This window comes from Lathamus discolor, chromosome 1 (assembly GCF_037157495.1).
Source record: "Lathamus discolor isolate bLatDis1 chromosome 1, bLatDis1.hap1, whole genome shotgun sequence".
Lineage (NCBI taxonomy): Eukaryota > Metazoa > Chordata > Aves > Psittaciformes > Psittacidae > Lathamus > Lathamus discolor.
The window spans coordinates 28,029,337-28,057,323 of record NC_088884.1 but is presented as its reverse complement, the minus strand read 5'-3'; the positions used below and the strand labels follow the sequence as shown (position 1 = coordinate 28,057,323).

The following is a 27,987-nucleotide window of genomic DNA, read 5'->3' as shown; positions in this document are numbered from 1 at the left end:
CTCTGTGCCATTGAAAGACATGGTGGGGCAGAAGGGTTGTTCCTAGGGTTGGAGTTTGCTCCACCCCAGTGACCCTCATCTGCTGAGCAGAAGGAGCATTTTTAATGCCATGGCAACACTAATTGCTCTCACGATGGGAAATGTCAGTGCCATAATGCGGGTACCATGAATGTACAAAGCCTCATGTCCTCTCAACAGACATCATGGAGAGAGCTCAATGAGTTAGGACAGATATTCAAGCTCTTCCCAAAGCATCTCCCCTCCGGCATCCTTTGCTTTTTTGCATAATCCCATGGTCTGCTCAGAGCAGTGACTGTGCCTGCCTTGCCATAAAGCAGAGCTACATGACGGCGCTCCTCTGGACAGGAATACAGCTCCACAGAGCCCACCCCTGTTCCTACACAGCAGCAGCCTCTTGCAGAAAGGCCTCTGTTTGCCAAGGGCTGGATCTGATTCTCAGGGATATTTTGCGTGCATTAACCTTCCTTATAAAAAATAACCTTATTCAGTACTGCATGTAGGTGGAGGAGATGATGGAAGGAAGTGAGGGTTGCTGCTGGCAAGCAACCAAATCAAGGTTTAAATACAAATTCTTACTTTTCCTGCTTGTGAGAAATGCCAAATAGACCTTTTTAAAATAAGACAGACCACTATGTGTGCTTGACTTAAAACTAGGACACTTTAGGGATATACTGTGCCTGCTTTGCATGGAGAGGAAGGAGAGTACCTTGGAGCCACCTCTGGGCATCCCAGTGAGTGGCCATCCTTGCTTCCTCGAGGAGAGGCCAGCATAGTGAGGCCAGCTCTGATTCACTGGTCAATTTGATGAACTATTTAATTTTGTCAAAATCATTGGCAAAAGACCATTAAAAGGAGAGTTATGCCACTTCTATGCTCTATGGCTTTGGCTCATTTATTTTAATTAGCTGTAACAAATTCATGGTTAAACAAGGCTCAAGAGGGTGTTATCTAAATGTGGTACTCATGGCATACACAGTGCCATTAATAAAACACTTCTCCACAGCTTGACTATATTCTCTCCCATCTAGTGTACAGCTCATTATAGCACGAGAAATAGGAAACAGAATGTAACACCTAATTAAAATGTGAGCCTGTGTCCACAGATGATTCAGTAGAAATCAAGGCGTTAAACTGGTGAGAGAAGTAAGAGAGTCATCACATTAAAAACATCTCATTCAAGCAGTCTGGAGGAACCTATCCCTCTGCTTCAGGTGCCTGCATAAAGTAGGGGTAACGAGTATTTGGGTCCTGATCCAGCAAAAGATTAGAAAGTAAAAACTTGTAACATGAAATATCTGTTGTTCCCATTAAGGATTCTGAACCCCACTGCGTAATAACAATTTTTAGTCTGCCGTGTTTGGTTGTCATAGAAATACCACAAGCAACCACTTATTTTGGTAATAAGATTATAGTTAGTGTCTTCTCTCATTTTAGTTGTTCCTTTCAAAATTATACTATTTTATTGTATCAGTAGACGAGATAGCTGCAGCCACTGCAAGATGAATTCAGCGTGTGTTAGGTTAAGCGTGTTAGAGGCTTGCACAGAATTTAGCATTGTGGGGTTTTTTTTAATACTGTTAGCCCCCAAAATACGGAAGAAGTATAAACAGGCAGATGTGAACTTCAAATGGTGCATAACAAAGAGAAGCAAACTAATCGTGTCCCCCTCTGTTTGTTGTAGGTGGGACAGTCCCCTCACTGATCTGATTTTCTCCAACCAGTATCTTCAGATCACAACTACTGTGCCATCCACTTCACTGTACGGGTTTGGTGAACATGAGCACCAGTCCTTCAAACACAGCATGGACTTCGTTACCTATGGCATGTTCAGCAGAGATCAGGCACCAGAGGTAATCCACTTTGTGCAGCGCGTTGTCCTAAATTGTGTCACCACAAGGAGGTGGTGAGGTACAGCTTTGCTGAGGGACCACCTCTCTCCGTATGGTAGCACTACTAACGCGAATCAGTGCCAAACACTGAATGTCACACATCTCACAGGTGTCTTAAGGTTTAATTAAATGACAAAACCGTGAGTCATTTTGAGGGAACTTTGAAACCTTTTATCAGAAGCTTTCTCACGATGCAGTTAGTTTTCGGGGAAAAAAAAGTATTTTGTGTGCCAAGATCCTGGCTCAGGAAAGCATTTAATTTTGTTCTTGCTTTAATCTGTGTTCATCCAAAGAAGCTGGACTGCAGCAGGACCTGTTAGAAGTTCAGCTAAACTTGAGTCAGTGGTTGATGAATCTATTTTAACTAGCAAAGCAGTTCTTACCAGTGCCATTTTGAGGGGTTTGGCAGAGTATTTAGGTTTAACTTTTTAGGGGAGACTAAAAAGTACCATCAGGATGAGGCAGAAAAAAATAACTCTTTTCTATCAATTTGACTTCATACCAGTTTAGACAAAAAAAATCCCCGACCTTTCAAAACAAGTCTCTAACTATGAATGAATTCATTTCCTTGTCTTCCCATACGTGCATAGCTAACAGAAAATATGAAAAATAGAAAAGTCAAGCAATACCTAATGTGTTGTTTGTATTTCAGCCATTTGCCAACCTCTATGGAGTTCACCCTTTCTATTTGTGTGTAGAAGCTGACTCCAATGCTCATGGTGTTCTCCTGCTGAACTCCAATGCACAAGGTAAAAAGATACATGGATTCCTTATATAGACTGCATATAGAAAGATGGTAAATTAGGAAATATTAAAAGCTGTTCTACTGATTGTTTTTTCAATGTGGTATAAATAAGAGTGACTGCTCCACGACTGAGGTCACAGGAATTGTTATAAAGTTTTCAAAGGGATTTCATTAGAAGGACTGCTCAATAAGGTGAAGTATTTTCAGGAAAAAAGATATTATTAAGTTTTGGGTTGTTTGGGGTTTTTTTGGCTTTAAAACTCAGATGCACAGACAGGTAAAGGAGAAGGTGGAAGAAATTTCCTCTGGGATTGGCATAATCAATTCAGTTTAGTCCAATGTTCTGCCTGGGGAGAATAGTTTTGTGTGTTGCCATGGTCACCTTACTGTATTAATCCAGTGCTATAATTTCAGAAAAAGGGAATCTTCTCTCAGTCTATAAAATCAGCTTTTCCTGGAAGCCAATGATGTCCAGTTAGAAGACTAAAATAGCATAAAGGAACCCTAAACACAAGCTTGTGGTTCCTTTTTATGTATAAATGAAACTGAGACAACTGGATCTGTGCAATCTACTCTGTGTGGTTTCCTGTGATTTATTGTTGCACAATGTCAATCTGAAAGAGATTACAGAAACACTGGACAACTGCTAGCCTACATACAGGTCCTGTTTGCTTGTCCATTCATACCCACAAGGTGTCAGGTAGTGACTTGAATGTGTCATCTCTGCCTCAGGATACATTTATGCACACAGAAGAGTCCAGCATGTATATATTTATGGTAAGATAGGATACAGTAAAATATTTCAGTTGGAAAGGACCAACAGTGATCATCTAGTCCTGACCACTTCAGGGCTGAACAAAAGTTTAAGCATGTTATTAAGGGAATTGTCCAAATGCCTCTTATGCACTGCCAGGCTTGGGGCATCGACCACATCGTGAGGAAGCCTGTTCCAATGTTTGACTACCCTCTCAGTAACAAATTGTTTCCTAATGTCAAGTCTGAACCTTCCCTGGTGCAGCTTTGAACCATTCCCACATATAGTGCAGAGCTGGTTTGTACTGAGAACCTGTTTTTCTCTTTTCAGATGTTTCTCTGAGTCCAAACCCATCTTTAACTTTTCGCACTATTGGAGGGATCCTTGACTTCTATGTCTTCCTTGGACCAACTCCCGAAAACGTAATTCAGCAATACACAGAGGTTAGTAAAAAAGTGCCTATGGCACACGGGGCAGTACCTTGAATACCCGTCAGTATCTGGTAGTATCAGCAGGTAGCACAACCAAAACCTTGTCCTCACTTGTTCACACAAAGCCATAGTTTCAGGTCCATGGGCAGCATGGCATGTGCTCAAGCATCTGCGAGCGGTCTGTCTAAATGCAGCAGACTTGCTGGGTGTTCAGTGCACACCTCAAACTTTCCTGCAGCATTTCACTCTAGAGAGGAGTGCATTAAAGGGATGCAATGATCAGAAAGAAGTTTGTCCAAGCTTACTTTTCTCCAGGCCATGGTAGTTCTACAGTCTTCACTACATGGCTGTAATGGTGTTCCGACACTGTGCATGGAGAAAACAATGTAGGTAGTGCACAGATGGGAATCCTTGGGAACTTTACAGCTGCCAGATTTCAGAGGTGTTGAATGAACTTCAAAGGCTTTATGCCTTTGTTTGCTACTGAAATTGCCTGTTGGTTTTGGAGTTGTCACCCTGTTTTTTACTAATGAAAACCTATGTAATTGCATTGGAGAGCATAGATGTGAAAAAACGTATTTACTGCTGTCTCACAGAGCGTAACTACTTGCTTCCCAATTGCCCAGTGTTTTCCAAAGAGCAGAGAGTACACATGCAAATAGCTGTTTTGGGAGTGTACATTCAGTTCCTATCCAGTGAGGGCTGCCCAGAAAAAAGTAGTGGGTAACATGTTCCTCCTGATCACCAGACACCAGGTGCCCATTAGCTGGGCCCCTGCATAGGAAATTGTCACTTCAGAATCAAGCTCTGTACATAAAGAAACCAGTGCCAAGCGTAAAGAGTGTGGAGCAAAGTTGAGGAGCATGTCTCTGTAAGAAGAGGGATGCATGTATACAGATCCTGCTGATTAAGCTGCAACAGGAAGTGCTGAGCAGCCTGTTGTAGGGTATCCCATAGCCAAGCAATTGGAACTCACAGTGAGATGTGCGTGTGTTCTGCCTTGCCGTCTGCTGCCCCACCAATGGGCTTGAGCTCTGATTTTCAGCAAATATACTGTCTTTCCTAGCTTTTCAAAGCCTCCATATCACATGCATGCCTTCTTTTATAGTGCTTGAAATGGAAACAGAAGTATTGTGGTTTGGACCAAGGGAAAAAGAAGGTTTAGCCCAGAAGGAAAGTATTGGCGGGTTATGTTTTGGTGATAGTAGTGGGGAAAGCCTCGCTTGTGACACTGTTTGGGAGGGCTGGAGTGTCCCCAGTGTAGTAGGCTCTGCTAGACCTTCCTATTCCAAGAGAGGTTCAGGTGGTGCCTCCCAGAGAGGTGAGAGGCTGCTGGTGCCCCTCCAAGTCATTCAGAGGTTTCCAGCTCCCTCTGTGTGTCTTCCCCACCAGCCACCTCTGACCCTGGTGCCACAGACCAACCACCAAAGTGGGTTTTGAACTTACACATTAGCAGTCAAACAGAACAAACCAAACCCAAACAACCCCCGTCCCCAAACCCCCAACAAATAAAGAACAAGTCAAGTGACTCTCCCTCTAGCTGCAGCTTTGATCCCTGCCATGAATGCACCTATTTCAGGGGAGTCGCTGTGGCAGCGTGATGGAGATTAGAGCCATCCTTGCTTCTTTTCAAAGCTTTTTGCTGGTGTTCGAAGGCAGCATTTCGGTGGCTTAGCAGGTGGCCAGCAGCTGAAAATAAAATGAGAGTTCTCACTCCCCAGCTGATGGGTACTGGCAGCACACTTTCCACCCCTGCCTCCCTGGAAATGGAGCTGGAGTGACGAAAACAAGGTAAAGGCGAGCCAGTGGGCGTCTCCTAACTAGACATGTCACATGCCAGGACAAAAAATCCCCTACTCTGTATTCCCCGAGCTTGCACTCAGCTCTCTAGGGAATCTTAAAGAATGCATGGTAGCAATTTCATAGTGAAATAATAACTTCTTCGGTAAACATCCTGAAATTCCGGGATCGCAAATGTTACAATTACCATATTATTAGTCTCTGGGTAATGATTTGGCTTTTATGCACAAGATCTGTGGGAAGGTGAAGGAGACAGAAAAGACTTTATTTTTCAATTGTATTTTCTGTCATACTGAGAGGACTCTGCTGCATGGTCATTGTCATGCTCCCGGGAAGCAGAGGGGGTGGAAATGAGCGGTGTGACTGATGTCGGCAAGGCACTGCACAGCAGCATCACTCGGCTCTCTTGGCTGTTTGTATGGGTCTCCTCAGGGAAGTGGTGTTCTGGGAGCTCACAGCTGCAGGGTACCCTGTTGGGACCAAGCTGCTCTGCTGCATCAAGCTCCTTGGGGAAATGTCACCTGCCTCCCGCCTGTGCAAACATGTGCCCAAAATCACTGCATGGGGGTGTTTTGCAGGGACCACTCATTGCATCCTGTCTGGGAAGGTCCCAGTGGTACGCAGGGTGGCCGGGAGCCAGCCAATGCAAGGGTTTTGAGAGCAAGGGAGCTGTGTCCAGAGCAAACTGCTCCACAGCTTCACAAATATTTCATGCTGTTGTCTTCAGCGTGCTGCTTCAAGATGTGAGCACGGCCCCTGCCGTACTAGTTTGTGAATGATTTAGGAGTTTAGCTCTGCTCAGGGCTTTTATGCAGCTCCCTCTGTAACAGTGAGTTAGGACAGCTTTGCGATGAGGCTGTTTACTGGGTCTCTGGATTACACAAGCTTTCCCCATGCACCTCTCCAGGTTGCTGCCAGCACCTTGGAGTGGCCCATGGGCTCTTGCCCAGAGCCACTGCTGAGTGGCCTGCTGGGGACAGATGGGCTGTGCTAAGGGTGGGGCTCCCTGTGTGGTGATCAGGGTTGATGGTGGCTGCCCTGCTGGGGCCACCAGCCTCTCCGTGCATCCTCAGGGCAAGGACGGGGACAGCAAAACCCGTGGTGGCCCTGGGTGTCCTCCTGGCCCAGGGTGTCCTCCTGGCCCAGGCTGATCCGCCTTAAATGGGCTCCAAGAGTGATGCAGGGAGTGGGAAGGGAGCAGAGGCCTATGCCTCTGTCCCCATGCTGTCCCTTATTCGGAGCCAAAGTGGGCTGTAGGATGCATCTTGCCAGTGACACCACAGCACTACAGCAGTGATAGCAGCAATGGTGCATGTGGTAGGCATTGTGCAATGGGAAGGAGAAATCTCCATCCTTGTTCTTGTGCTCCCTGCTGTCCCTAAACTTTGCCATGAGCAGCACTGTGCTGGGCACATCAGAGATAGTCCTGCCACAGCTTTATGTATTGCATATTGTAGTTGTATTGTAGCTGTAGGTGTTTATTGTAGTTGCTGAAGGAAGCTGTGAATGCTCCATCCCTGGCGGTGTTCAAGGCCAGGTTGGACAGAGCCTTGGGTGACATGGTTTAGTGTGAGGTGTCCTTGTCCATGGCAGGAGGGTTAAAACTGGATGATTTTAAGGTCCTTTCCAGCCGTAACGAGACTATGATTCTACGATTCTACATATGTTTGACAATAATCACACTTTTCTCCTACTACAGAAGAGGTCACTGTGTGGAACAGATATATAACACAAATCTCACTTCTCAGGGCCTCAGGTAGTTTGCAGGAGGATGGGAAAAAGCAGCAATAAACAAAAGAGCTCAGCCACTGAGCTGAGCCTAGCTGAGGCTGTACAGCCTGACCTAACACCAGTCCACCATTGCCAAGTTCACCGATGGCCTTTCAGGAGAGAGCAGCAGTGCGCAGCAATGGAATATAAGCTGTATAACAAGACACTCGCCAGAGTTATAGCTCAACAAATGGACATTTAACATCTGTTGGTTGGAGAGAATTTGTTAATAATGAATTTGTTATTTTATCAGAAATTATCCAATGACAAGCTTCTATAGAGTGTACTGCCTGTCTCCCAATTCTGTTTTAAGAGCAAATTGCTGGTTTACTTCCTCCTTACAGAACCATAAGATAGTTCTGGATTGAAGGAACCTCTTAAGCTCTTTTGTCCAGCCTCCTGTTTGAGAGGTAACATGGGGAACCTGCTTGTACCTAGAGTTTATCACAGATGAGTCAGTGAGAGTATCACAGTTGAACTCATGGGTCTCCCCACAAAAGAATAAGCAGCTGATAAGTGTTTGTGCAGCACAGAAGGTTTGAAGACCTTGGTATTGAAAGTCCGTAAAATTTTTATGCCCCTGAGTCTGTGAGCATCTTCCTAATAGTTAAGCATTTGCAGGGCCTTTCTTCTTGCTCTTCTAAGACAAAGTTCAGCTTAATGGTTGGACTTGATGATCTTAAAGGTTTTTTCCAACCTGCTTGATTCTATGATTCTGTGCATAGACTTTGAGTGGAGGTTACTCCCTGCCTGACTAGGTGCCCACAGTGCTCACTTGCCTGCCTCAAGCACAGCAGATGAGCTGGATACAGATATCTGGGCCACAGGACCACGTATGCAATTTAGCTGTTGTGTCACTATCCAAACACACTGTTTCTGTGTCTAAATCCAGAGCATTAGCCCACTTGGATTTTTATAGTTTCCTCCTACAGCTCTTCCTTAAAGAAAGGAAGTTTAAACAAATATCAAGCTTCAAAAGAAGTTTTATATGACTAATTAGGCTGCAAGTTTAGCAATCTTAAATGTGCTTGTGTTGCTGGGGAGCTCACCTCCTTTGTAAGCATGGGAAAGAGTATCTCTCTTTATGGCTTCTATGATATATAGGGCTTAACTCTTCAGCCATCTCTCTTGCATCAAAGTCTTTGGTCATGGTGTTAATAGAACAGGATCCTGATTTACTATATAGCATTTGTAACTTAGTTGATATCCTTGATGCTCATAGTGATAATGTTATTTATCCAGTTACTCAGCACAGGGAAAACGAATACAGGTCACCTGTTCCCTGGGCATGGATCTTAGCTGTGAGATACACTTTTTCACTGAACTTTTCTCTCACCGCATCATGCTCCCAGGGCATCTCCCACATTCATCAGCTCTTAGGTGCATCTAAAAAGAATAAAGTACATAATGCCAAGTTGTGTAAATTTGGCAAAAACAACAGAGATCTTATTAATGACACCAGGAGTTATTTAAGACCCAAGTGCAGGAGGAATTATAGAACAGAAAATAGGATCCATTTCTTTTTCGGCTTTTGCGTTACCATACCTTCACCTTTCTTTTCTCAGTTTGGATACTCCATATGTTTGCTGTTTCTGCATTTCTCATGCTTTCTTCTCTCAGTTCCCCTGCCATACCTCATTTACCTTTTCTCATTCTATTGAACTCAATTTTGCCAAGCAGGCTTTCTCTGCCTACTGCATTTTGTGATCATTTGTATGCAGAATGCAATCTATATGAATTAACTAGATCCTAAATATATATCAAATCCAACATGCATTTTCAGGTTTGTGAAATTACATTCCTGCCTCTGCTGATCCATCTGCTCGTAGGTACCATATGTCAGTTACTTTATCAGAAAGCTTCAGGGGGATCCATTAGAGAGAGTCCACAGCATAATTAGAAAAAAGAACATTTGTTTTCCCAGCTGCCCTGTTTTCATCTTTCCTCTTCAAATGTTCTGCTGATTTCAATTAAGCTCACCATAGATGTGCCATCCTGGTGAACCTGGGGAGCTAATTGCTTTAAAACTTAATATCTCGCTTGCAAGGTGGATTTTCTTCAGTTGGTTCAGCTGTAATCCCAAATGCCACGAAGGATGCTGTCACAAAATATGCCTCGCTGTGGGGCAGCTCTGCTGTCTGCAGGCAAGACAGCACTGTCCTGTAAAGGTGAGCAGCTGAGCCTCAGCAAACCCCAGTGCTGAAGATGTGTCCTTTGGCAATGACCCTGGCCAGCACAGCAGTGGCCACAGCTCCACCTCTATCCCTGCTGGTGCTCTGCTTGGGTTTTCGATGGGACGGAGGCAGAAGGAGATCCCCATCCAGCTCTCGAAGCACATTGTACTGGTGATGTCCAGTCTGATGTCCTCCCCAGCTAGGAGCGGCCCAGGGTATTTCAGGACCTGTAGCAGGGCTGCCCAGTCTGGTCACCCCCATGGTGGTTCCTGTTTCCTGGTTTGCTTGAGAAGAGGCAGTGGGTGACACATAGACACATAGGCACTCTGCCAGGGCACTGGGATCTGAGTTCAGTTGCAGGATTAATATTCATCAGCTGGTTTCCCTCTTCCTCTTGTCCAAGGGGAGAAGCTTGTGCACAAAACATTTTATTTCATTAGGGAGTTATTTTGTTTTGTTCTGTCTTTTTAACCTTGTTTGTAGAGGTCACTCTCTGTTTGCAGTACAGAAAGCACAGGAAATGTGCATCTGCTACAGGAGCACAAAGTGGTGGTGTTCACAGAGCTCATCTTGCAGCCTTGGCTGGTCCAAAACAAGCTCTGCTGCCTTCTCAGATGAAGTTATGCTGATTATGGCTAGTGTGGCTGTGACAGAAGCAGACTACTTGCCCTGAGGCTTGCTGCGTTTTTCTGGACACCTCAGTGCTGCTCACAGGGTGTCCAGGAGATGGTTCTGAGCCATCCTGGCCCCCTCACCTCTCCATAGGAAAACCTCATCAGAGCCTGACAGATGGTCTGGGGGGTATCAGGTGTGTTCACACAAGCTAGAAACAACTGCACCATGGTGGCAATGGCATATCCTTGCCCACCAGCCTCCCCCTAAATGGTAGGGGCCACCTTCATCTCTCCAGGGCCTCTCCCACAAGCATGCAGTGGTGTGCAGTGAAGGCTGAGTGCAGCTGCTTCCAGAGCATGCTCCTCATAGCTGCTTGTTTCCTCGGAAGAGCTTAGCTCCAGCCAAGTTGGAGGTGAAGTAGGTATTGAGGAGAGTGAAGGGAGTTAAGTCCGGTGGAATGAGATGAGTAGCATGCTATTGGTGCAGTTGTGCTGCTCAGCCAGAGTATCCCTCATGGAAGGAACTCAAACCACTAGCCTTGTCACTTGTTCTGGCCTCTTGCTTTGTCTTATGTGAGATAGCAGCATCCCAACAAGCAAAAGCACACTGGTAGGCAAATTCGTAATGCTTAATGCTTAAAGCTTGCCTGTTTGTCCACAACCCATTCTTATTTGGAAGCAATTTACCCTGTGTGCTCCCCCAGCTCTGGTGCATTAAAACATCCTCTGCTTTTCCCCACTTCTCTTCTGCATCTGTTTCTCTGTCCAGTGCAGTTTGCATATCTCACCAGCTCCAGCATCTCTGTAACATCTTAGAGCAGTTTCAAGTTCAGCATTGCTTTCCCAGGGCAGGCTTGTACTGGAGAATATCCCATAGGAAGATGTGCCTTTATGTGTTGCGATCTCTAGAGAGCTTAGCAATGCAGTGGATACAGAGTGCCAGGAGTGCCTTGTTTTATTTAATTGAAGTAGGTGGGGTTTAGCTGCCAATATGCAAGTTTTGTTCTTTTTCAGTTCTTGGTATAATTACCTAACTATAAAGATCCACAAGGAAATAAGGGAGGAACAGTTGTTTAGCCAAAGGGGGTCAATAGATGCAACTGATTAATAAGTCATGGGTGCTTACTCGCTACTTGCTTTTCACGTATTGCCTGCAAGGATATTAGAGATACTGAACAAAGGTTAATTTTATGGGATCTAACTGTTAAAACTGGAGTAAGGATTTCAAGAGATGTCTCCCAGAAAACAGCAGTGTGTGCTAATGAGGTAATGCCAGATTTCAGCTTATTTCTAGAACAGACATCGTGGTTGCTTGCTGCTTGCCCCAGGTTGCCAGAGCAGCTCTCACCGGGGGAAGCAGAGCAAGATGCTTCACTCCCTTGTGCTCTCAATTGAGTTTCCTCATGCAATTTACAGCTGGATTATTTGGAGCCACTGGAAATCAAATATTTATAAAATCATATGTACCTTCTGTTTCACTTGAGAATTTTGGGACCATACAGTAACTCTGACCTTGAAGAGGTCTGTCAGTGCCTGGCAACACAATGCTGTGGGCGAGCAATAAGGCCACTCAGTCATAAGTAACTGCATTTTGTCAGGGTGGTGTGTAAATATAATTAAAACTTCAGAGAGCTCAAATAAACATCAGACTCTTGATGAGTTAGTTCAGCTGGATGTGGTAAGAGAAATTAGCAAAGCTGCCGTTGCTGCATCGCATCAGAGATTTGCCTGCTGTTGACCAAAGGGTTTGTGGACCTGGCATGGGTCAGGCTGTGCAAGGCTCCATGCTGGGTTTCTACCAGCGTGTGCCACAGAAGTGAAGGCATGTGCTACTGTGTGGAGGCTGAGACCTCAGCTAGACCCTCATTTAATGTTACCCTGGGCTTCAGACACCGTGTCTTCCACTGGGATGTTCTTAGAAGGCGGGTGTTCAGGGTAGGTGTCACTCAGAACCTCTGCTAAGGACAAGGGCCCACCAGGAGAAGCACTTTTTTGAAGGAAGCATACTGTACAATGAGCTGTTCTGAGAAAGCGAAAGGTATTTCATGGGTGTGCGATACGTGTGCCCTGATCTTTGTGGTTTAAATGAGCTGTGAGCTTCTCCTGGTGTTTCAGAATAATTTCTCTTCATCTCACCCTTTGTGCTTCTGCATTCCTGTCCCTGCTGTAGGCCATTGGACGCCCGCACATGCCTGCCTATTGGTCTCTGGGATTTCACCTCTCCCGATGGGATTATGGCAACATTGATGTTTTAAAGAAAACTGTTGATCGCATGCACTACTATGATATCCCATACGTAAGTATGAATTTTTCAATGTATGCTAATTCTACAATCCAAAGTGACAGGCATAAAATTGTGATAGCAGAAAAGTGATTTATCCTACAAAGGGAATTGTAGAATAAAAGACTGTTCATAATCTTATGTAGCGGTTTTGAATGTAATATCTTTATAATGCTTAAAAGAACATTTAAAGCAGGCTTTGAACACAAGGTTTAAGTGCTGCTCTTGGCTGCATAGCAAGTGATTCTGGTGTGGATTTACTGTTATGCAGTATGAGGTGTTAGCATTTTAAAAATAAATTATGGTACTTCTGATGCATATCACTGCTAAACAGCTGCCAACCTAGGACTTCTACATTTCCATTTTGTCCATTGATACCATGTAAGTTTATAGGAGCTGAATCTCTGCTGACAATTATTTACAGTTATTACAGCCAATCTCTTAGGTTTCATTTCATATGTTAATTACCTCTAGAAATGCAGTTTCGTACATTCTGATTATCCATACCAAATATTTCAGTCATAGAATAATACAGTCATTGAATAGTTTGGGTTGGAAGGGACTTTTAAAGGTCATTTCGTCCAATCCCCCTTCAATGAGCAGGGACATCTTCAACTAGATCTGGTTGCTCAGAGCCCTGTCCAACCTGACCTTTAATGTTTTCAGGGATGAGGCATCTACCACCTCTCTGGGCAACCTGTGTCAGGGTTTCACCACACACACTATGAAAAATTTCTTCCTTATATCTAGTCTGAATCTACCCTCTTTTAGTTTAAAGCCAGTACCCCTTGTCTTACCACAATAGGCCCTACTAAAGAGTCTGTCCCCATTCCTCTTATAAGACCCATTTAAGTACTAGAAGGGTGCAATAAGGTCTCCCTAGAGCCTTGTCTTCTCCAGGCTGAACAGCCCCAACTCTCTCAGCCTTTCCTCATAAGAGAGGTGCTCCATCCCTCTGATAGTTTTTGTGGCCCTCCTCTAGACTCACTCCAACATGTCCATGTCTTTCCTGTACTGAGGATTCCAGAGCTGGATGCAGTACTAATGCAATGTTTGCTTTACAAATGTTTTAGGATGTCCAACATTTTGATATTGACTACATGGAGCGTCGCCTGGACTTTACCTATGACAAAGTGAACTATGCAGGTCTGCCACAGTACCTCCAACAGCTGAAGAAGGAAGGAATGCACAATGTCGTGATTCTGGTAAATGAACAATGTTGCTAATTATTTCTCTGTTTGTAAGAGCTATTTTCGGCATAGTGTTCATAGCAGTACCTAGGTGCTAATGCACACATGCTGTTATACCAGATTTTCTATTTTTATCGTTGTTGAGAAGAGCTGAAGAACAGTTTCTTACAGATTTCATATTTAAATTGTCACATTTATCAGATACTTGTGTACCAGCACCATCCCTATACCATAACATTACCTCTCTTTCACTTTGTCTCGCTCAGTTATGATAAATTTTGCCTCTGTTGAGGGCTGAGTTGAGGTAGGATTGGTTTCATGCCATTCTTTTCCTAAAAATGAACAAATGAGTTTAATATGCATGCATAAATAGCTGAATAGTGGAAAAAATCTATTCATAGTCATTCTGGAAAGCTAGTGACTACAGTTTGTGTTGCCTCATGCTTACTTTTCATCTGAATTAATGTAAGAGATGCTCATTTGCATGAAAATTTGTGGGAAATGTATGTTGAATGTATGTATATATGTATGTATGAATGTATGTATGTATGTAACCAAAATTTGTGTATGACCAAATGAAGTAATTTGGACAGAAGTAAAATCAGAGTTTTACATCTTCCCCGCCAGTTCTCCCAACCAAGTTTGCTGTTTCTCTCCAGCAGGTCCCCATACATGTCCTTGTGCCTAAATTACTCTTTGTAAGCCAAGTGAGCGCCAATGGTGTCAAGGAAATTTGAGACCAATTAAATTGACATTTAAATAAAAAAAAGAAAGAAATTAAGAAGTTCAATAAAAGCCCTTGACAGATGCACAGACCTTCCTCTCCAGGGTCCCCCAGCAGAATGGTAGTAGGAGGGCTGCACTCCCCAGCACAGGTTCTTCAACTAAAAAGCACATAATCTTGTAAAACAGATCAAGTCAGAAGTGCCTCCTTGTCCTTATTTTTAATTCCATAATTTGCTCAGCGTATGACTGAGGATGGACTAGTCAGCACCACAGACACCCATAGCAGTCTTTGTTGTTTAAAATAGTTACAAGATTTGCTGTTCTTTGGGTTGCCAGTGGAGTTTTCTGTAGTTTTCTTAAAAGTACCTGCTCTGAATTTAGTATTGGCCTAATCTGCACTTTGTTGTTGTGCCATAATTATATTCACTGCTAGGAATCTCAAACAAAGCCACACATCCCAAGTGATTAATTACAAATTGATATTGGAAATAGCAGCTTATATTATAAGTGCTGTTAGCCAGCAATTTGTCCACAAAGATATGTTCCTATGAATGTCCCAGTTCTTTTGCAGCTGTTAACTCAAGAGAAGCTCCAGGGTGCAGCAGTGAAAAAACAGTTTCCATCACTGGACGTCTAAGGCATAGAGTTTAAACAATAACAGATCACTAAGCCACTCTGATGGAGAGCAACTTCAAGATAAAAGTAGTCCAAAATTAACTGGATGCATCATTGTAAATAATTAACAGTGATAGACAAGCACATGTGGTGTCGGGACTGAATGCTCTTTCTATTAGATAGTTTAGATTCCCTGTATCTCCTAAATGCTACTCTAAAACTTACCTAATCCATTTGAGCTCTAATATTAAGTACCACCTGCTATTAACTGTGTTATCTCAAAAAAGTTTGAAAGGCATTACTATATCAGTAGAATACCATGAGTCTGAAGTAGTTCTTCCTGTGCTCACTTTGGCCTTTCAGTAAATCCACAGTAGTCATCTCTCTTTCATCAGAGTTAGGATGCTTTCAGTTGTTTTGTACTTGCTTCTGGGTAAGAAGCTACAGGCAAACAGTCATGGATTGGTGAGTGAGCTACATTATCTATCTTCTTACTTACGAGCTTAACTTCAACAACATTTTTAAGAGCCCTTTCAGTTTCTCAGGTGGCACATGCTAGAGCAGTGAAAGGAGGTATTACTATATAAATCTAAATTCAGCTGTTAGGCAGATGCAATGAGTGTCATAACAACAATTCTTAATCCATGCAATGAGCTAGGAAGCCCTTCTTTCTTCCTTCCACTAACCCATAGCTAAGAACTGTCTTCTGCTCTAGTTCTTTAGGTAAGCTTGTGAAAAAGAGCAAAAACTGATCCAGTTTGTCCTTCATGTTTTAAAAGCTGATAGAAGGTACAGGTTGCACTGGTAGTGAAGTTTTCTGTTTTCATTTTATTACAGTGGATGATATTTTTGTCAAACTCTGACTGTTAGCATTCCTGTAAGTTGAGTCAGGAGCTGGAACAGTATAAAGGGCTTCATTCCCAAGTGACAGCAAAACCATGCTAACTGAAATCAAGGCAAGTGTAATCCAGTTTGATAACAAAAGAACAATTTTCTATTTACATTCCCTTTAGGTAGTGACAGTAATGAGTGAGTTCCCCAAGTGCAGCAGCACATTGCTGCCTCTCTTGTGATGATTCCAGGAAATGGACTCTGATTGCAGTCACTTAGTGTCATGTAAAACCTCTACTAAATGGATTTAGGGGAGATAGGTTCAGTCCTCCTCATCTCAGACCACTATGGTCACAAGCAAAACGCAGATCCTGACAGGCAGCAGTACTAACAGCAGTAACCTGCCTGAGGATGGGACCCTGAACGTGGTTGTGGAATGGCTGGTTCTTCACCATCGGGAAGTCCAGTCCCCACACTTGCATCCAATGCTGAGAGCCCTCCATGCCTACGGTCACCTTGATAGTAGCATAGACCCATTATCAGAATCTCTAAATGCAGTCCTTCAGCACTTCTCTCTCCTGATCTCTTTCAGAGGCCACCTCCATTTACAGGAAATTTTGACTAAGAGTGTCAGTACTCGGTCATCATTATAATGTTAAATAATGTGCATGTTTCAGCTGACTCAGAACAGCTATGTTCTTTAGAAACAAAGAAAGAAATTCTAAAAGTAACAATGACTACAATGTAAAATTATAAACATTATTACTGAAGAGGAGCTTTAACAAAAGACCATTAAAACACTAAAACTAGAAACAGGAATAACGTGAGTGACAAATCACTTAAAAGTCAATAGCAACAGGCTTATGATTCAAAACAATGCTTGGTATTTTTCACATTTTAAAGTCCATCTCTATCAGCTGTAGAGGCTAAAATTTCCAGAGGTGAGTTCTTCTAGATGTGCATCAAAATCTATGTTTGGGGCCATAGGTAGAAGCACATAGGTCTGTGTAAGTGCTGGATGCCCCCAAGTTTCAGGGAAATCAGTTGGAGTTAAGGATGCTCAGCACCTCCTTTCCAAGAACTGCTAACAGGCATGAACTTCCTCCCCCACAAACAACCCATGAATGCACAGGAGGGTTTTGTTCTCTTTAGGATGATACTAAACCTGCATAATGTAATAGATTTATGCACTGGAATAACCTTTCAGATGAGCAAAACCAGAAGTTTGGATTAGGAGTAGCTAATTAAGATGACCTTCCAGCCTTTAAGTCCCTTGAGAGGCATCTTTAATGCAATTATAAGATAATTATTACAGATGGAGAGTTTTCTCTTTTCCAAAGCTGAGCTATTAAGTTAAAAATGTAATGGACACTTATAACTCTTTATGGAGGTGATGCTGGAGCTAGATAAAGTTGAACAGAATTTTGCTTTTAAGGCAGGGTTTTAGCGGGCATGGAAAAATAGGCTTTCTTCACTAAGGCTGTAGCTATCAGAGTGCTTACAAGTAAATCAGGCAACAACTTCAGATTTAAATGAGCTTTAAACATGCCTTTAAAGAAATTCACCTTTCGGATAATTCTTTTGGTTTAAAGAAGTTTATTCCTTAGACTTTCACATCTTCATGGAAATTCACTGAAGTTACTGCACAAGCTCGAAGTGAATGGAAGAACTGTTTCAGTGTTTTTTTCCACCGTATTTCATGACTGGAAGGTTTTGCCTTAAGCAGAACCTGAAGGAAAAGCATTTTTGGAGAAAAAAAAAACAACATAAAGAATTGTGTTAGTCTGAAATGTCTGCAGTCTTCCTCTGTTCTAAGTGACACAAAGCAGATCGCTGCTCCCAGTCAGGGGCACGATGCAAAGTACACTTATCTCCTTTAGGTCCAGTTGACTGCTGGGCAGAGTTGAATAGTATCTTCTCATTCACCAGCATTTCAAAGTTTTCCTGACTTTATTACTTACTGACGTGGTGGGCCACCATCTTCCCCAAGGGAAGATTAGGTTCTGTTTCAGTGAGCTTGGTGGCTATCAATGGCCATCCTGAGGCAGAGAAGCTGGTGTTGTCAATGCCAGTGGCAGTAATGGGAGGTGGTGATGACCCCAAGATTGAAAGGGGCAGCAAGGATGAGCTATGGGGTATAAAATCCTGTGGACTTCACACCTGAGGAAAACATATGGCCCCACAGGCATGTGTGTTGGTTTGTTCTGCACTAGGCTGACATAAACCACCCTCATCTGACATCAGATCTGAAGGGAGGACTAACAAGGTCTTCTTGAGGTTGTGTCCCAACTTCAAGTCCTGTAAGAAATTTGCTATTACAGTACTAAATTGCTGATGCCAAGGCAGATGGAATGAGGATTGCCTTGGAGGAAACCCAGAGGTGTCCAAGTGTGGGAATGCCCAGCATAGCAGAGACTTTGGCAAGGGGGAAAGTAAAAAGCTAGTGCCTTTCTAAAATCATTTCAACATAAAATGTCTCATAAAGAATAAAAATGTTGGTATTTAAGAATTTCACATTACTTTTGCCTTATATAACAAATACTCATGACGTATCTTTAATGACTTTTCCTAAATTATTATGTGCTCTCAACTCTTATTAAATTTTAATGCTGTTTTCTTCCTATTTTATTGCAATCTGCATTGAGAACATAATCCAATTTTTTCTAACAAATAGAAAAGTAATTGTTACCTTTGGGATTTTGATAATGGAAGTGTAATCACTGTTTTCAGGACCCTTTCATAACTAAGGATGAAGAACCAGGCACATACAGGCCTTATGACCTTGGAGAGGAAATGGGAGTCTGGGTGAACAACTCTGATGGCATTACTCCTGCTGTCGGGAAGGTTGGTTTATTAAATTGTCTCATGCGTTTGGTCTAGTGCTGCTTCAAAATGATAAAGCATTTGTGTAACAGAAATGAGAAGATAACCAGATGTCATACCTCTGAACTTTAGGCCTTGCCCCCCGGAGATTCAGTGTTTCCTGACTATACCAACCCCAGGGCAGTGGAATGGTGGACCCAGATGTGTCTGGAGTTTAAGGATGTCCTTGACTACGATGGGATCTGGATTGTATGTCTCCTTATATTTGGCCTCCCTTCTTTTAAAAAGAGCAAATGAGGTTTTTGATATGTGTCTTACTCTCTTTATTAAAGGATATGAATGAACCATCCAATTTCTTAGAAGGCCAGTATCCTGGATGTGCTGTTAATGATATCAATAACCCTCCTTACGTTCCTAGTAAGTAAAGTTTCCTTCATAATCTTTTTTCTTTATAATCCTGGATTGGTTATTTCTTACAAAAATAAAAAAAAAAAAAAACCAACAAAAATATCTTCTAATTTTCCATCTTTCCCTGCCTGTTCTGTGCATTCATTTACATACTTGTTCAAGACTCCATTGGCTCAGCTTTGTTGAAGCATCAAACAGAGGCCACTTCCCTCTGTCAGGGAGGCTGCCTTGTAACAAGACTAGAAAAGTGGCCTCCCCTACCATTCTCAACTGGTCTACATCAGAGAAAGCGCAAGATACCTATTCACAATAACAAAGCTACACAGTTATAGAAGGAGTAACCCTTCTTATCTTCACCTTACCATCACCACAAGCAGTTCTTTTCCACAAACCAAGGCAAGTAAGATGGCATTCCCTGATTCAATATCTTTTCTTTCTCTTAGGAAAGGAATTTTTATTGCCTTACTAGAAATGGGCTAAAAATAAGCTTAAAAATGCCCAAGCCTATGGGAGACTGAGAGGAATGTAAGCACCTCTTCCAGCAACCAACTTAATGACATGCTCGTTCTTCCCCAGGAAGCCATAAGTACTTACAATTAGTGCTAGTGGTCTTGGCAATTAATTCAGTCAACATTTCCCCAGGAAAGCCCAGCTGCCTGAGCAATGCTAATATGCAGCAGGAAGTTGATAGATAAATGAGTTATTGACAGTGAAGCACTGAAAATGTCCCTCTTTTCAGGCTTTTGTACTGTCATGTGAATTCTTCATTTTATGTATTAAATCTCATTTCTTTTCACTCCGGATACAAGAGAAACATCAACATAACAAAAACATGGCAAATATTATAAAAATATTGTGAATTATTGAAAGCACAAGCAGAGCTTTTAATTGTGATTTTGGTGTTTGCCCTGTTTTCGGGGAAACCGCTGACTGTAACAGTTGTATACTGGCCCTGTGGGTCTCGTCATTGACCAAAGCCAGGGAACTGATGAGATATTTCCACCTTTACCTCAAGTTACCTCCATTTTTGTTAATGGAGCTTCAAAAAAAGGTGTGAGACATTGGGCAAGATGGCCAAAACATGTATCTTCATAAATAAAGGACTTCATCTTCATAAATAAAGGACTGAGGGATGGACCCATAAAGAAGCTTCTGAGACATGAAACTGAGCTTTGCAACAGCTGGTGTTGATAGAGCCATTACAGACCAGTCAGACCTTGAGACCTAGATATCTACATGACATATAAGAACAGTGAGAGATGCTGAAGACAGTGTTCTGAGCCCAGTTTCTCTTTATGACTTCCTCCTTCTTGTGCATGTATGCACCCACTTCTGTTTGTGACTCACAGCGTTGGAATCATATCATAGGATCATAGAATGGTTTGGGTTGGAAGGGACCTTAAAGATCATTTAGGTTCAACCACTCTACCATGGGCAGAGACACCTTTCACTAGACCAGGTTGCTCCAAGCCCTGTCCAACCTGGCCTTCAACACTGTCAGGGATGGGGCAGCCACAGCTTCTCTGGCCATCCTGTGCCAGCTCCTCACCACCGTCATACTGAAGATTTTCTTCCTAATATCTAACCTTAATCTACCCTCTTTCAGCTTAACGCCATTCTCCCTTGTCTTATCGCAACATGCCCTGGTAAGAAATCCCCCTCTGGCTTTTTTGTAGGCCCTCTTTAGATGCTGGAAGACTGTTATAAGGTCTCGCTGGAGACCCCCCTGGTGCTGGTCTCCCTTCTGCAGACAGGAGCCTAAGGCATTTTTTTCAAGGTGTAGGAGATCTGGTTTTAAGCAGTGTTTAAGTGCTTCCTTTTATTTCCCATTTTGTGGCAACACTATATGCCCTTGGCTGTCTATTGGTGTGGGTGTGAGGTGGGACCTAAGCTGCTTAATCCAACAAGACTTTAGGACCTTTCTGGGCAGGGTTTTGTTGCCTAAGACTGTTGTCCCAGTCTCAGTGCCTCAGGCTTTTTGTCATCATAGCCTTCAGCCTCCTTATCTAAGTTATAACCACAATTGCATGTAACTGTGGTTTGAACTTCTAAAAGCAGATGTCCTTCAAATCAATTTTCTATAAAACACTTTATTCTGAAGGTAGTATGCAACTGTAAAATAATCAGTATTTCTGAGGCAGGAGACCAAATACTCAGAATAAAAATGAACCATGAAAATATGACTCATGTGGCAGGATTTTTTTTCATATCCTATCTTAACTCAATGGAGTTAATAATTAAGCGCTGCTGGGACATTAAGTGTGGCTTTACCCAGAACCCCAGTGTCTTCTTCAAAGCCGTATCTGTCAAAGTTACTTGGAAATTGCCTACAAATTTATTTATTTCTGATGCAGATCAGCCACACTGGAGTCTTTGTGTCTAAAGATCCAAACACAGGGATTCCAGCTGTGGTGGCACAGCAGAGCAGAGAGGCTAATGGGGTTTCAGGTACAGAGAAATGCACTTTGTACTAATGAACTGCAGACATACAGTGAAGTGGGATTAGGCAGTGAGATTGCTTGCTCACAGAGAAATAGTTACAATGCTGCCTGCACCTCATTAAGCACGCAAAAGAGGAATACTTGAGAAACTACCTTCTTTTTTTGAGAAGATTTTGTAACGTCTTCAACTCCATCTCTAGAAATTAATACATGGGATAAACCAGACATCTGACCTGTCCAATTCCTGCTGAATTCACATGGCATTTCATGGAGATCACCTGCAGAGGATGAGAATCACATTTTCTGCACCAAAAAGACTACACCAGCATCTCCTTAATATGGGATCAAAGACCAAGCAGCATCTGTGCAGCCAATTTGAGCCTCATATTACTTCCCCTTGGCTCAGCTAAAACAGTGCTGCGCCAGCGACATCAGGGCTACCCCTGACTATTACTGACAGCAAAAAGCCACCACTGCCTCCACTGCCTGTGACCTCCTGATAGAAAGAGTTCCTGGATAATCATCCACATGTGACTATACCCATTATAATCTGTCCTTGCTCTCCTGTGCAGCCTATCAGGCTGTAGCAGATGACAGCCTGTGGACTGCTGCACCTCATGTTTTTTCCAACACTGCACACCTCTGACACTCCCCACTCATTACCCGCAGTGCTGCCTGGGGCCTCCTTTCCTGTCATTCCTCCTGTCTTTTAGTCCTAGATGCTTCAGGGGAAGAGAGGGGCTGGAGCTGAGTTTAGGTGTGAATTTTGCCACGGTAGGGCAGAATCATGCTGCCTACCTGCGTCTGCAGCTGAGTGATACACACCCGGAGGCCTCCTGATTTCACACAACCATACAAGTTGCCTGGGTGTCTGAGTTTCGGGGTTTGTTCTGTTTTTCTTGCAACATTTTTGCTCTTCAGTAAATTTGTCACTATGTTAAAGAATATGCAGGTGTATTCTTAATTCAGCAATGCACAAGTTTACTTTCTGGCTGTTACTGAATACATGGCATCTGTACAGAGGGTTTGAATTATTGGACATAAAACTTGCAAATAAGGAGCAGTGTTTACTCAGCCCTCTCACCCCCCTGAGGACACGTGCCTGTCTGCAAGCAGCTGCTCATGGCCACATGCTAACCTCTAATCAGTGCAGGTCTGGCATTTCTTCAGCTTTTTGTCCTCCCAAATCCTTTGGTGTTTTCAACCCTAAATGAGTAGAAAGAGATTTGATCTTGATCCTGAGGTCCCTTCCAACCTGCTATTTTATGATTGATGTATATAATTTTGTAGTGTTTTGTACCATTCTCAGGCGTTTCTAATCATTCCCTGGCACTGATGACACTGTGTCCTGACTCCAAGACCTACCTTGGGGAACATTATAACACACACTCTCTCTTTGGCTGGTCGCAGACAGCACCAACTTTCAAGTAAGTTTTCTGAGCATTTTAAGCAGATTTCAGGCGATTGAAATACATTGTCAAAGCTGCTTATGTTACCTGGGAAATTTGCAACAGTATTTAATAAGAAACAGCCCCATGCTTCATTTTAGTGTTTGTCATTTAAAAGAAGTTTAAGAAAAAAGAATCTTGACAGAAGGAATAAAATCTTTTCCAATTTTATTTTCTTAGCTAAAAGAAAGATCTATCTACTTGTAAGGCCTAGCTCTTCAGCTGCTGCCTTTGTATAACTTGAGCAAGATGTTTCTGTCCTCCGTTAGAGCTGCTCATGTGCAGCCGCTGCAAAAGCAGCCCTGTGTAGCATCAGAGGAATCTTTCCATCCCTTCATTATGTGGCCCAAGCAGAGGAGTTCCTATCACTTCCAGTGAAGGATCTGAATGGTGCACCTCTCCCAGCTGCCCCTGGCTCCTGGCAGGCAGTGCTTTGCCTTTTGGCTTGGGGCTCAGACGGTCCAGGAGGGCACAGCTGCATTGCAGCACAGTTGCTGTCAGCTGCTGTAAAACTCATTTTGCAGTTGGGAAGCACTCAGAACTAGTTTATGCAGGCAGACTATTGCTGTGAAGCTGGAGTGACAGTGGAAAGCTAGCTGCTGGATTAAATCAAATGGGCAATTCATGCCTTTTCCAGCAGAGACTGTGCTAAACCACAGATAAGTTTTAATACAGCAATGTAAGTGCCAAAGCAGGGGCACTTGTGCTGGCTTATTTCAGTATTTAGCACCCATTTGCAGCAGTTGTATTATGATAGCATCCAGAGAACATGGCTAAGTGAGCCTACTTAGGGTGCTGATGCACTTGTATTCTACATGCCAAGTCTGTGAGGAAGGGAAGCACTGGGTAAAAACCAGGAGCAGTTTGCCAGCTCCTGTGGCCTGGCCAAAGAGCAGTCCAGCTTTTGAGAGCAGCAGCAAACAGCCCTCAAACCCTGGATGTTGCTGGCCACCCAGCCCAGCAAGGATGCCTGGGACTTAGCATGGTTTTTTGGCCCCTATGCCCTCATGTCAGCAAAGATCCTCCCATCACTGGTCTCTCCACTGGGATTTGTCCTCTGCATGCTGGGGTCCATGTAACCATACACTGTCTTGGTAACACCGTTCAAAGAGGGGCTGTCTTCTTGAGGTGTTGGGTTTTTTCACTTTTATTCAGGCTCTGTGCCAGCAAAGCCAATTGCTTGAGACAAATGTTGTGAACTTAGCAGGAAAAGCTCCATGTGCCATCACATCTGACAGTGTGCATACTGTCCAGCTGCCCTAACCCAGACCAGTGCTGTTGGGATGGTTACTGCTGCATGGCTCCTTGCAGCCTCCCACAGGTCTGTGAACCTTTCCCATTCCTGCAGCACTTGCCTTCAGAGCTCCTTCCAGAAGAAATATTTTCCAAGCTGAATGTAGAGAGTCCTTCAAGGCTGGAGAACACCACCAAAAGCATAAGCAGAGGCCGGATTTGCTGCAAAGCTGGGAGAATTTGGTGAAGAATTTTTCATTCAAATTCATTTGGGTTTCTCAAACACATTTCTTTTCAAGGCTGGTTGTAAGCCCTTTCTGCATTTGCTCTTCACAAATAATATACAAAATTAAATTACTGACAGGAATATTTAACAAGACAGCATCAACTGCAGGATATTAGTTGAAAAACAAATGACAAGTTCATAATCACGTAAAGAATTATTCTAATGTAGCCAGAGAATAGGAGACGTGTCTTCTGACCCATGTCAAACAGCTTGAATTTGGATACATGAACTAGCAGCAGTCAGCTTGTGCGTAGCTTAATGCCTAGAGCTATTTGCACATGATACTCTGTAAATAACTTCAATCAGCAAATCCATTTGACAGCATTAGGGCCTGTTCAGCAATGGTTCACACCAGCCTGAAATTTATTCAATAAATTACTTGTTGTAAATTGTTTATGCAGATCTGGGTCATAGTTGAGTTGATCCAATGTTGCCCTCACTGGCACCTGCATTTGCAAATGGAGCTAAGGACTCGTGCTGCCCAGACAGAAGAGAGGACTCATACTCAGGACACCCATGAAATGGCTCCAAAACGCTGTTTTTACAAAGCACATGGTGTCTTGTGGAGTTACTTGGCCCAGCAGAGCACCTTCAACCCAGAACCAGGTCCTTCATGGTCTATGTATTGTACCTCTTGCTGCATATGGCCCGTAAGATTAATACGTTTAGGCTTGCCTGAAACCTGTTGGCTGTTTTGATTCAGAAACAAATGTTGAAGCATTTTAAAGGCTCTGCACCATTACAGAACCAATAACAAATATTGGCCATTACAATGCAGATGAAAGAGCTCTTGATGAAATCTGATTAAAGAAAGGGAGAAGGAGGTGGATGGTGAACAACATGATTAATATTTCATGCTAAGTTTTCCTGCAGAACCTAAGTTGCATTGCCCAAAATGGCTTAAAGCAGAGCTGAATTTGAGTTCCTGCAATACGTAATATTGCAATACGTACTTATGTACAGAGATGACCTTATGTTGAGGAATTTTGTACCAGATTTGTTAATAAGGAATGTTGCACTTCCTTGATTTTCTAGAGATGCAGCAAAATTCTTTTCAAAAGGCAAGGAAAACTCTGTTACACCACTAATTCTGTAATGAAACCTCATATATCAAACCATGACAGGAAACCAAAGGAAACACTACAGGCGTGGGGTGACATTTTGAATAACTACAGTTTTGCGTTCTATATTGATTATTTCTTCTTTTATGGTGTTCATATATTGGGTTTGTTTGTTTGTTTTTACTTTTAATTCCAGGATATTAGACCTGTATTTGCTAATACAATTCTCTAAACAAATCCTTTATTGAAAAGAATACATATTAGAGTGGTTTTTAGAACCTGTAGGACACTAAACTAAATGTACTAATACCGAAAGGAAATAATGTTTCTGTTCTTCAGTTTGAGACTATCGAGAATAAATTAAACCCAAATTATTTTCAGGAAGACAAAAAAATACCCAAACCAAATCGGTTTGCGGCTCAGATAGATTTTGGGTTTTTATTTTGGACACTGAGTAAGATTTACCATTATTTGCAGTTTTACAGCCACATTTTTACGTGACTTGGCACCACAATAATAATTGTTTCACAGAAAAGCCTTTCAAATAAACCTGTGCCGGAAAGCTCCGGCTGATCATATTGCCTGTTCAGTTACCATTCTCAATTTAATGATTACTGCCTTTCTTCACAGTGCTGTCCAGCAGGCAACTGGAAAGAGAGCTTTCGTCCTGACTCGGTCTACGTTCGTTGGCAGTGGGAAGTATGGGGGTCACTGGCTGGGTGACAACTTCTCTAGGTGGAAAGACATGCACCACTCAATCATTGGGATCCTGGAATTCAACCTCTTTGGCATCCCCTTTGTAAGTCCAGTGTCCTTCAGGCAGTTGCTGGCTCACACATGGTATCACTTTAAATGAACTCAGATGTTTTCTGAAACAAGCTGCTGGAAATGGCCAGCAGTAACAGCCTCCACAGCATAAGGAACTGCAGATTAAAAAACCTAAATGTCATCAATCTTGCCTGGCTGAAGAGAAACAAGAATAGCACTGCTAGATTCAGGTTAAATCACTACAGGCCATCCAAAACTGATCTCTGTATATTATGTATTCTGTCATTGATAGAATATATTTCCTCTGTATATTTCCGATTTTGCAAGTTGGGCTGGAGAATTTGTAGAATTATTGAAATATGTTCAGATCTTCCACAGTGATGCTAATGCTCCAGGAGCCAGCACAATCTCAGTCCCAGAAAAATTCGTTTCATTATGGAACGTTCTTATAAAGCTGTCAGAAATAAGTATACCTCTTCCAAAAAAATGTTTTTATTAACAAGCTTCTCATCTGGGGCTTCAGTCACAATCACAAACACCTATTCAATGGTTTGATTTTTCCGCAGGTTGGTGCTGATATCTGTGGATTTAACGGTAACACTACCTATGAGCTCTGCTTACGCTGGATGCAGCTTGGCTCTTTCTACCCATTTGCCAGAAACCACAATTCAGAGGGAAATAGTGTAAGTAAACAAAGCTATGCAAGCTGTAGCCTCGGATTACAGTAAGGACAATGGTGATTTGTGTTGCTTCCTCAGAAAGGTACCTGCCGTTCTTGGGTGAGCTGGAGTGGCAGGTCAAAAGAGGTGCTGCACTGAGGGTTGGAATTGCACAGGGAAGTGTAAATTTTTCCCATCCATAAGCTAAGGGTGACAAAGAAATGCTGAAAAAAATGTAGTGTCTGCTATATAAAAGCTGTGCGGAAATGTGCACCTTGCACTTGGAATGACAGAATATGGTCTTCCAGTGCTGTTGGTGAGATTCACTTCCTCCATCTTTTATTTACCTAAGCTCAGGTTTTATCTAAAAGCCAGTTGCTGTCAGCACGTCTTCCTACTCCTTTCTTTGCTTCCTTTGTTTTTTGTTACAGCACTTCTGTAACGAAAACAGGTACTGCAGGAAGGGGAGAGAGGGCATTGTACATCATCCTCGCTGTTTAAAAGCAAGTTTTAGACAAATGCCACAGTTAGAAACTCCAGACAAACACATGAGAACTCCAAGGATAGCCAGCAATAGCAGCAGCATTATCAACCGGGAAGCAACAAAGACTAAAAAAGGCCAATGAGAAGGATGAAAAAGTGCAGTGTCAGTCAAGACCCATGCTCTGGCTTCAATTTATCATAAATTCCTCTCAAGACTTGTTGCAAGTATCAGGTTGTATCTATGAACAGTTCGAAGGTCTTACAGCCTTTGTGAGTACACTGCGTTTATCTGCAACAGCAATGAAATGGTTCTGCTAGTTCAATAAATGTCTTCTTTTTTTTCCTTCTGTAAACTGCTCCATGCAATGCTGGAGCACAGGTTATTAGCTAACCTTCAGTCTTCTTTGAAGATGCATCATGAAAATGTTGCAACATTTACACCCCCAGAAAGACTCCTGTCTTTGCATGAAAGCATGATGGACATTCAGCAACTGGGCAAATGCAGGAGTGATAAGCTATAGTGCTGTCATTAGGGG

General features: G+C 42.8%; 1 protein-coding gene across 1 annotated transcript in view; it reads left to right on the top strand.

Annotated features, from left to right (window-relative positions):
- Positions 1-27,594, top strand: part of LOC136005897 (sucrase-isomaltase, intestinal-like) — a 39,999-nt gene extending 12,405 nt beyond the window's left edge. The window contains exons 5-16 of the mRNA XM_065663791.1: positions 1,703-1,871; positions 2,563-2,659; positions 3,740-3,852; positions 12,369-12,494; positions 13,553-13,684; positions 18,572-18,685; positions 18,797-18,913; positions 18,997-19,081; positions 22,823-22,940; positions 26,172-26,340; positions 26,876-26,992; positions 27,400-27,594. Of these exons, the coding sequence (XP_065519863.1) occupies positions 1,703-1,871; positions 2,563-2,659; positions 3,740-3,852; positions 12,369-12,494; positions 13,553-13,684; positions 18,572-18,685; positions 18,797-18,913; positions 18,997-19,081; positions 22,823-22,940; positions 26,172-26,340; positions 26,876-26,992; positions 27,400-27,594 (1,552 nt within the window). The remainder of the gene's footprint in view (positions 1-1,702; positions 1,872-2,562; positions 2,660-3,739; positions 3,853-12,368; positions 12,495-13,552; positions 13,685-18,571; positions 18,686-18,796; positions 18,914-18,996; positions 19,082-22,822; positions 22,941-26,171; positions 26,341-26,875; positions 26,993-27,399) is intronic.
- Positions 27,595-27,987: the final 393 nt, after the last annotated feature.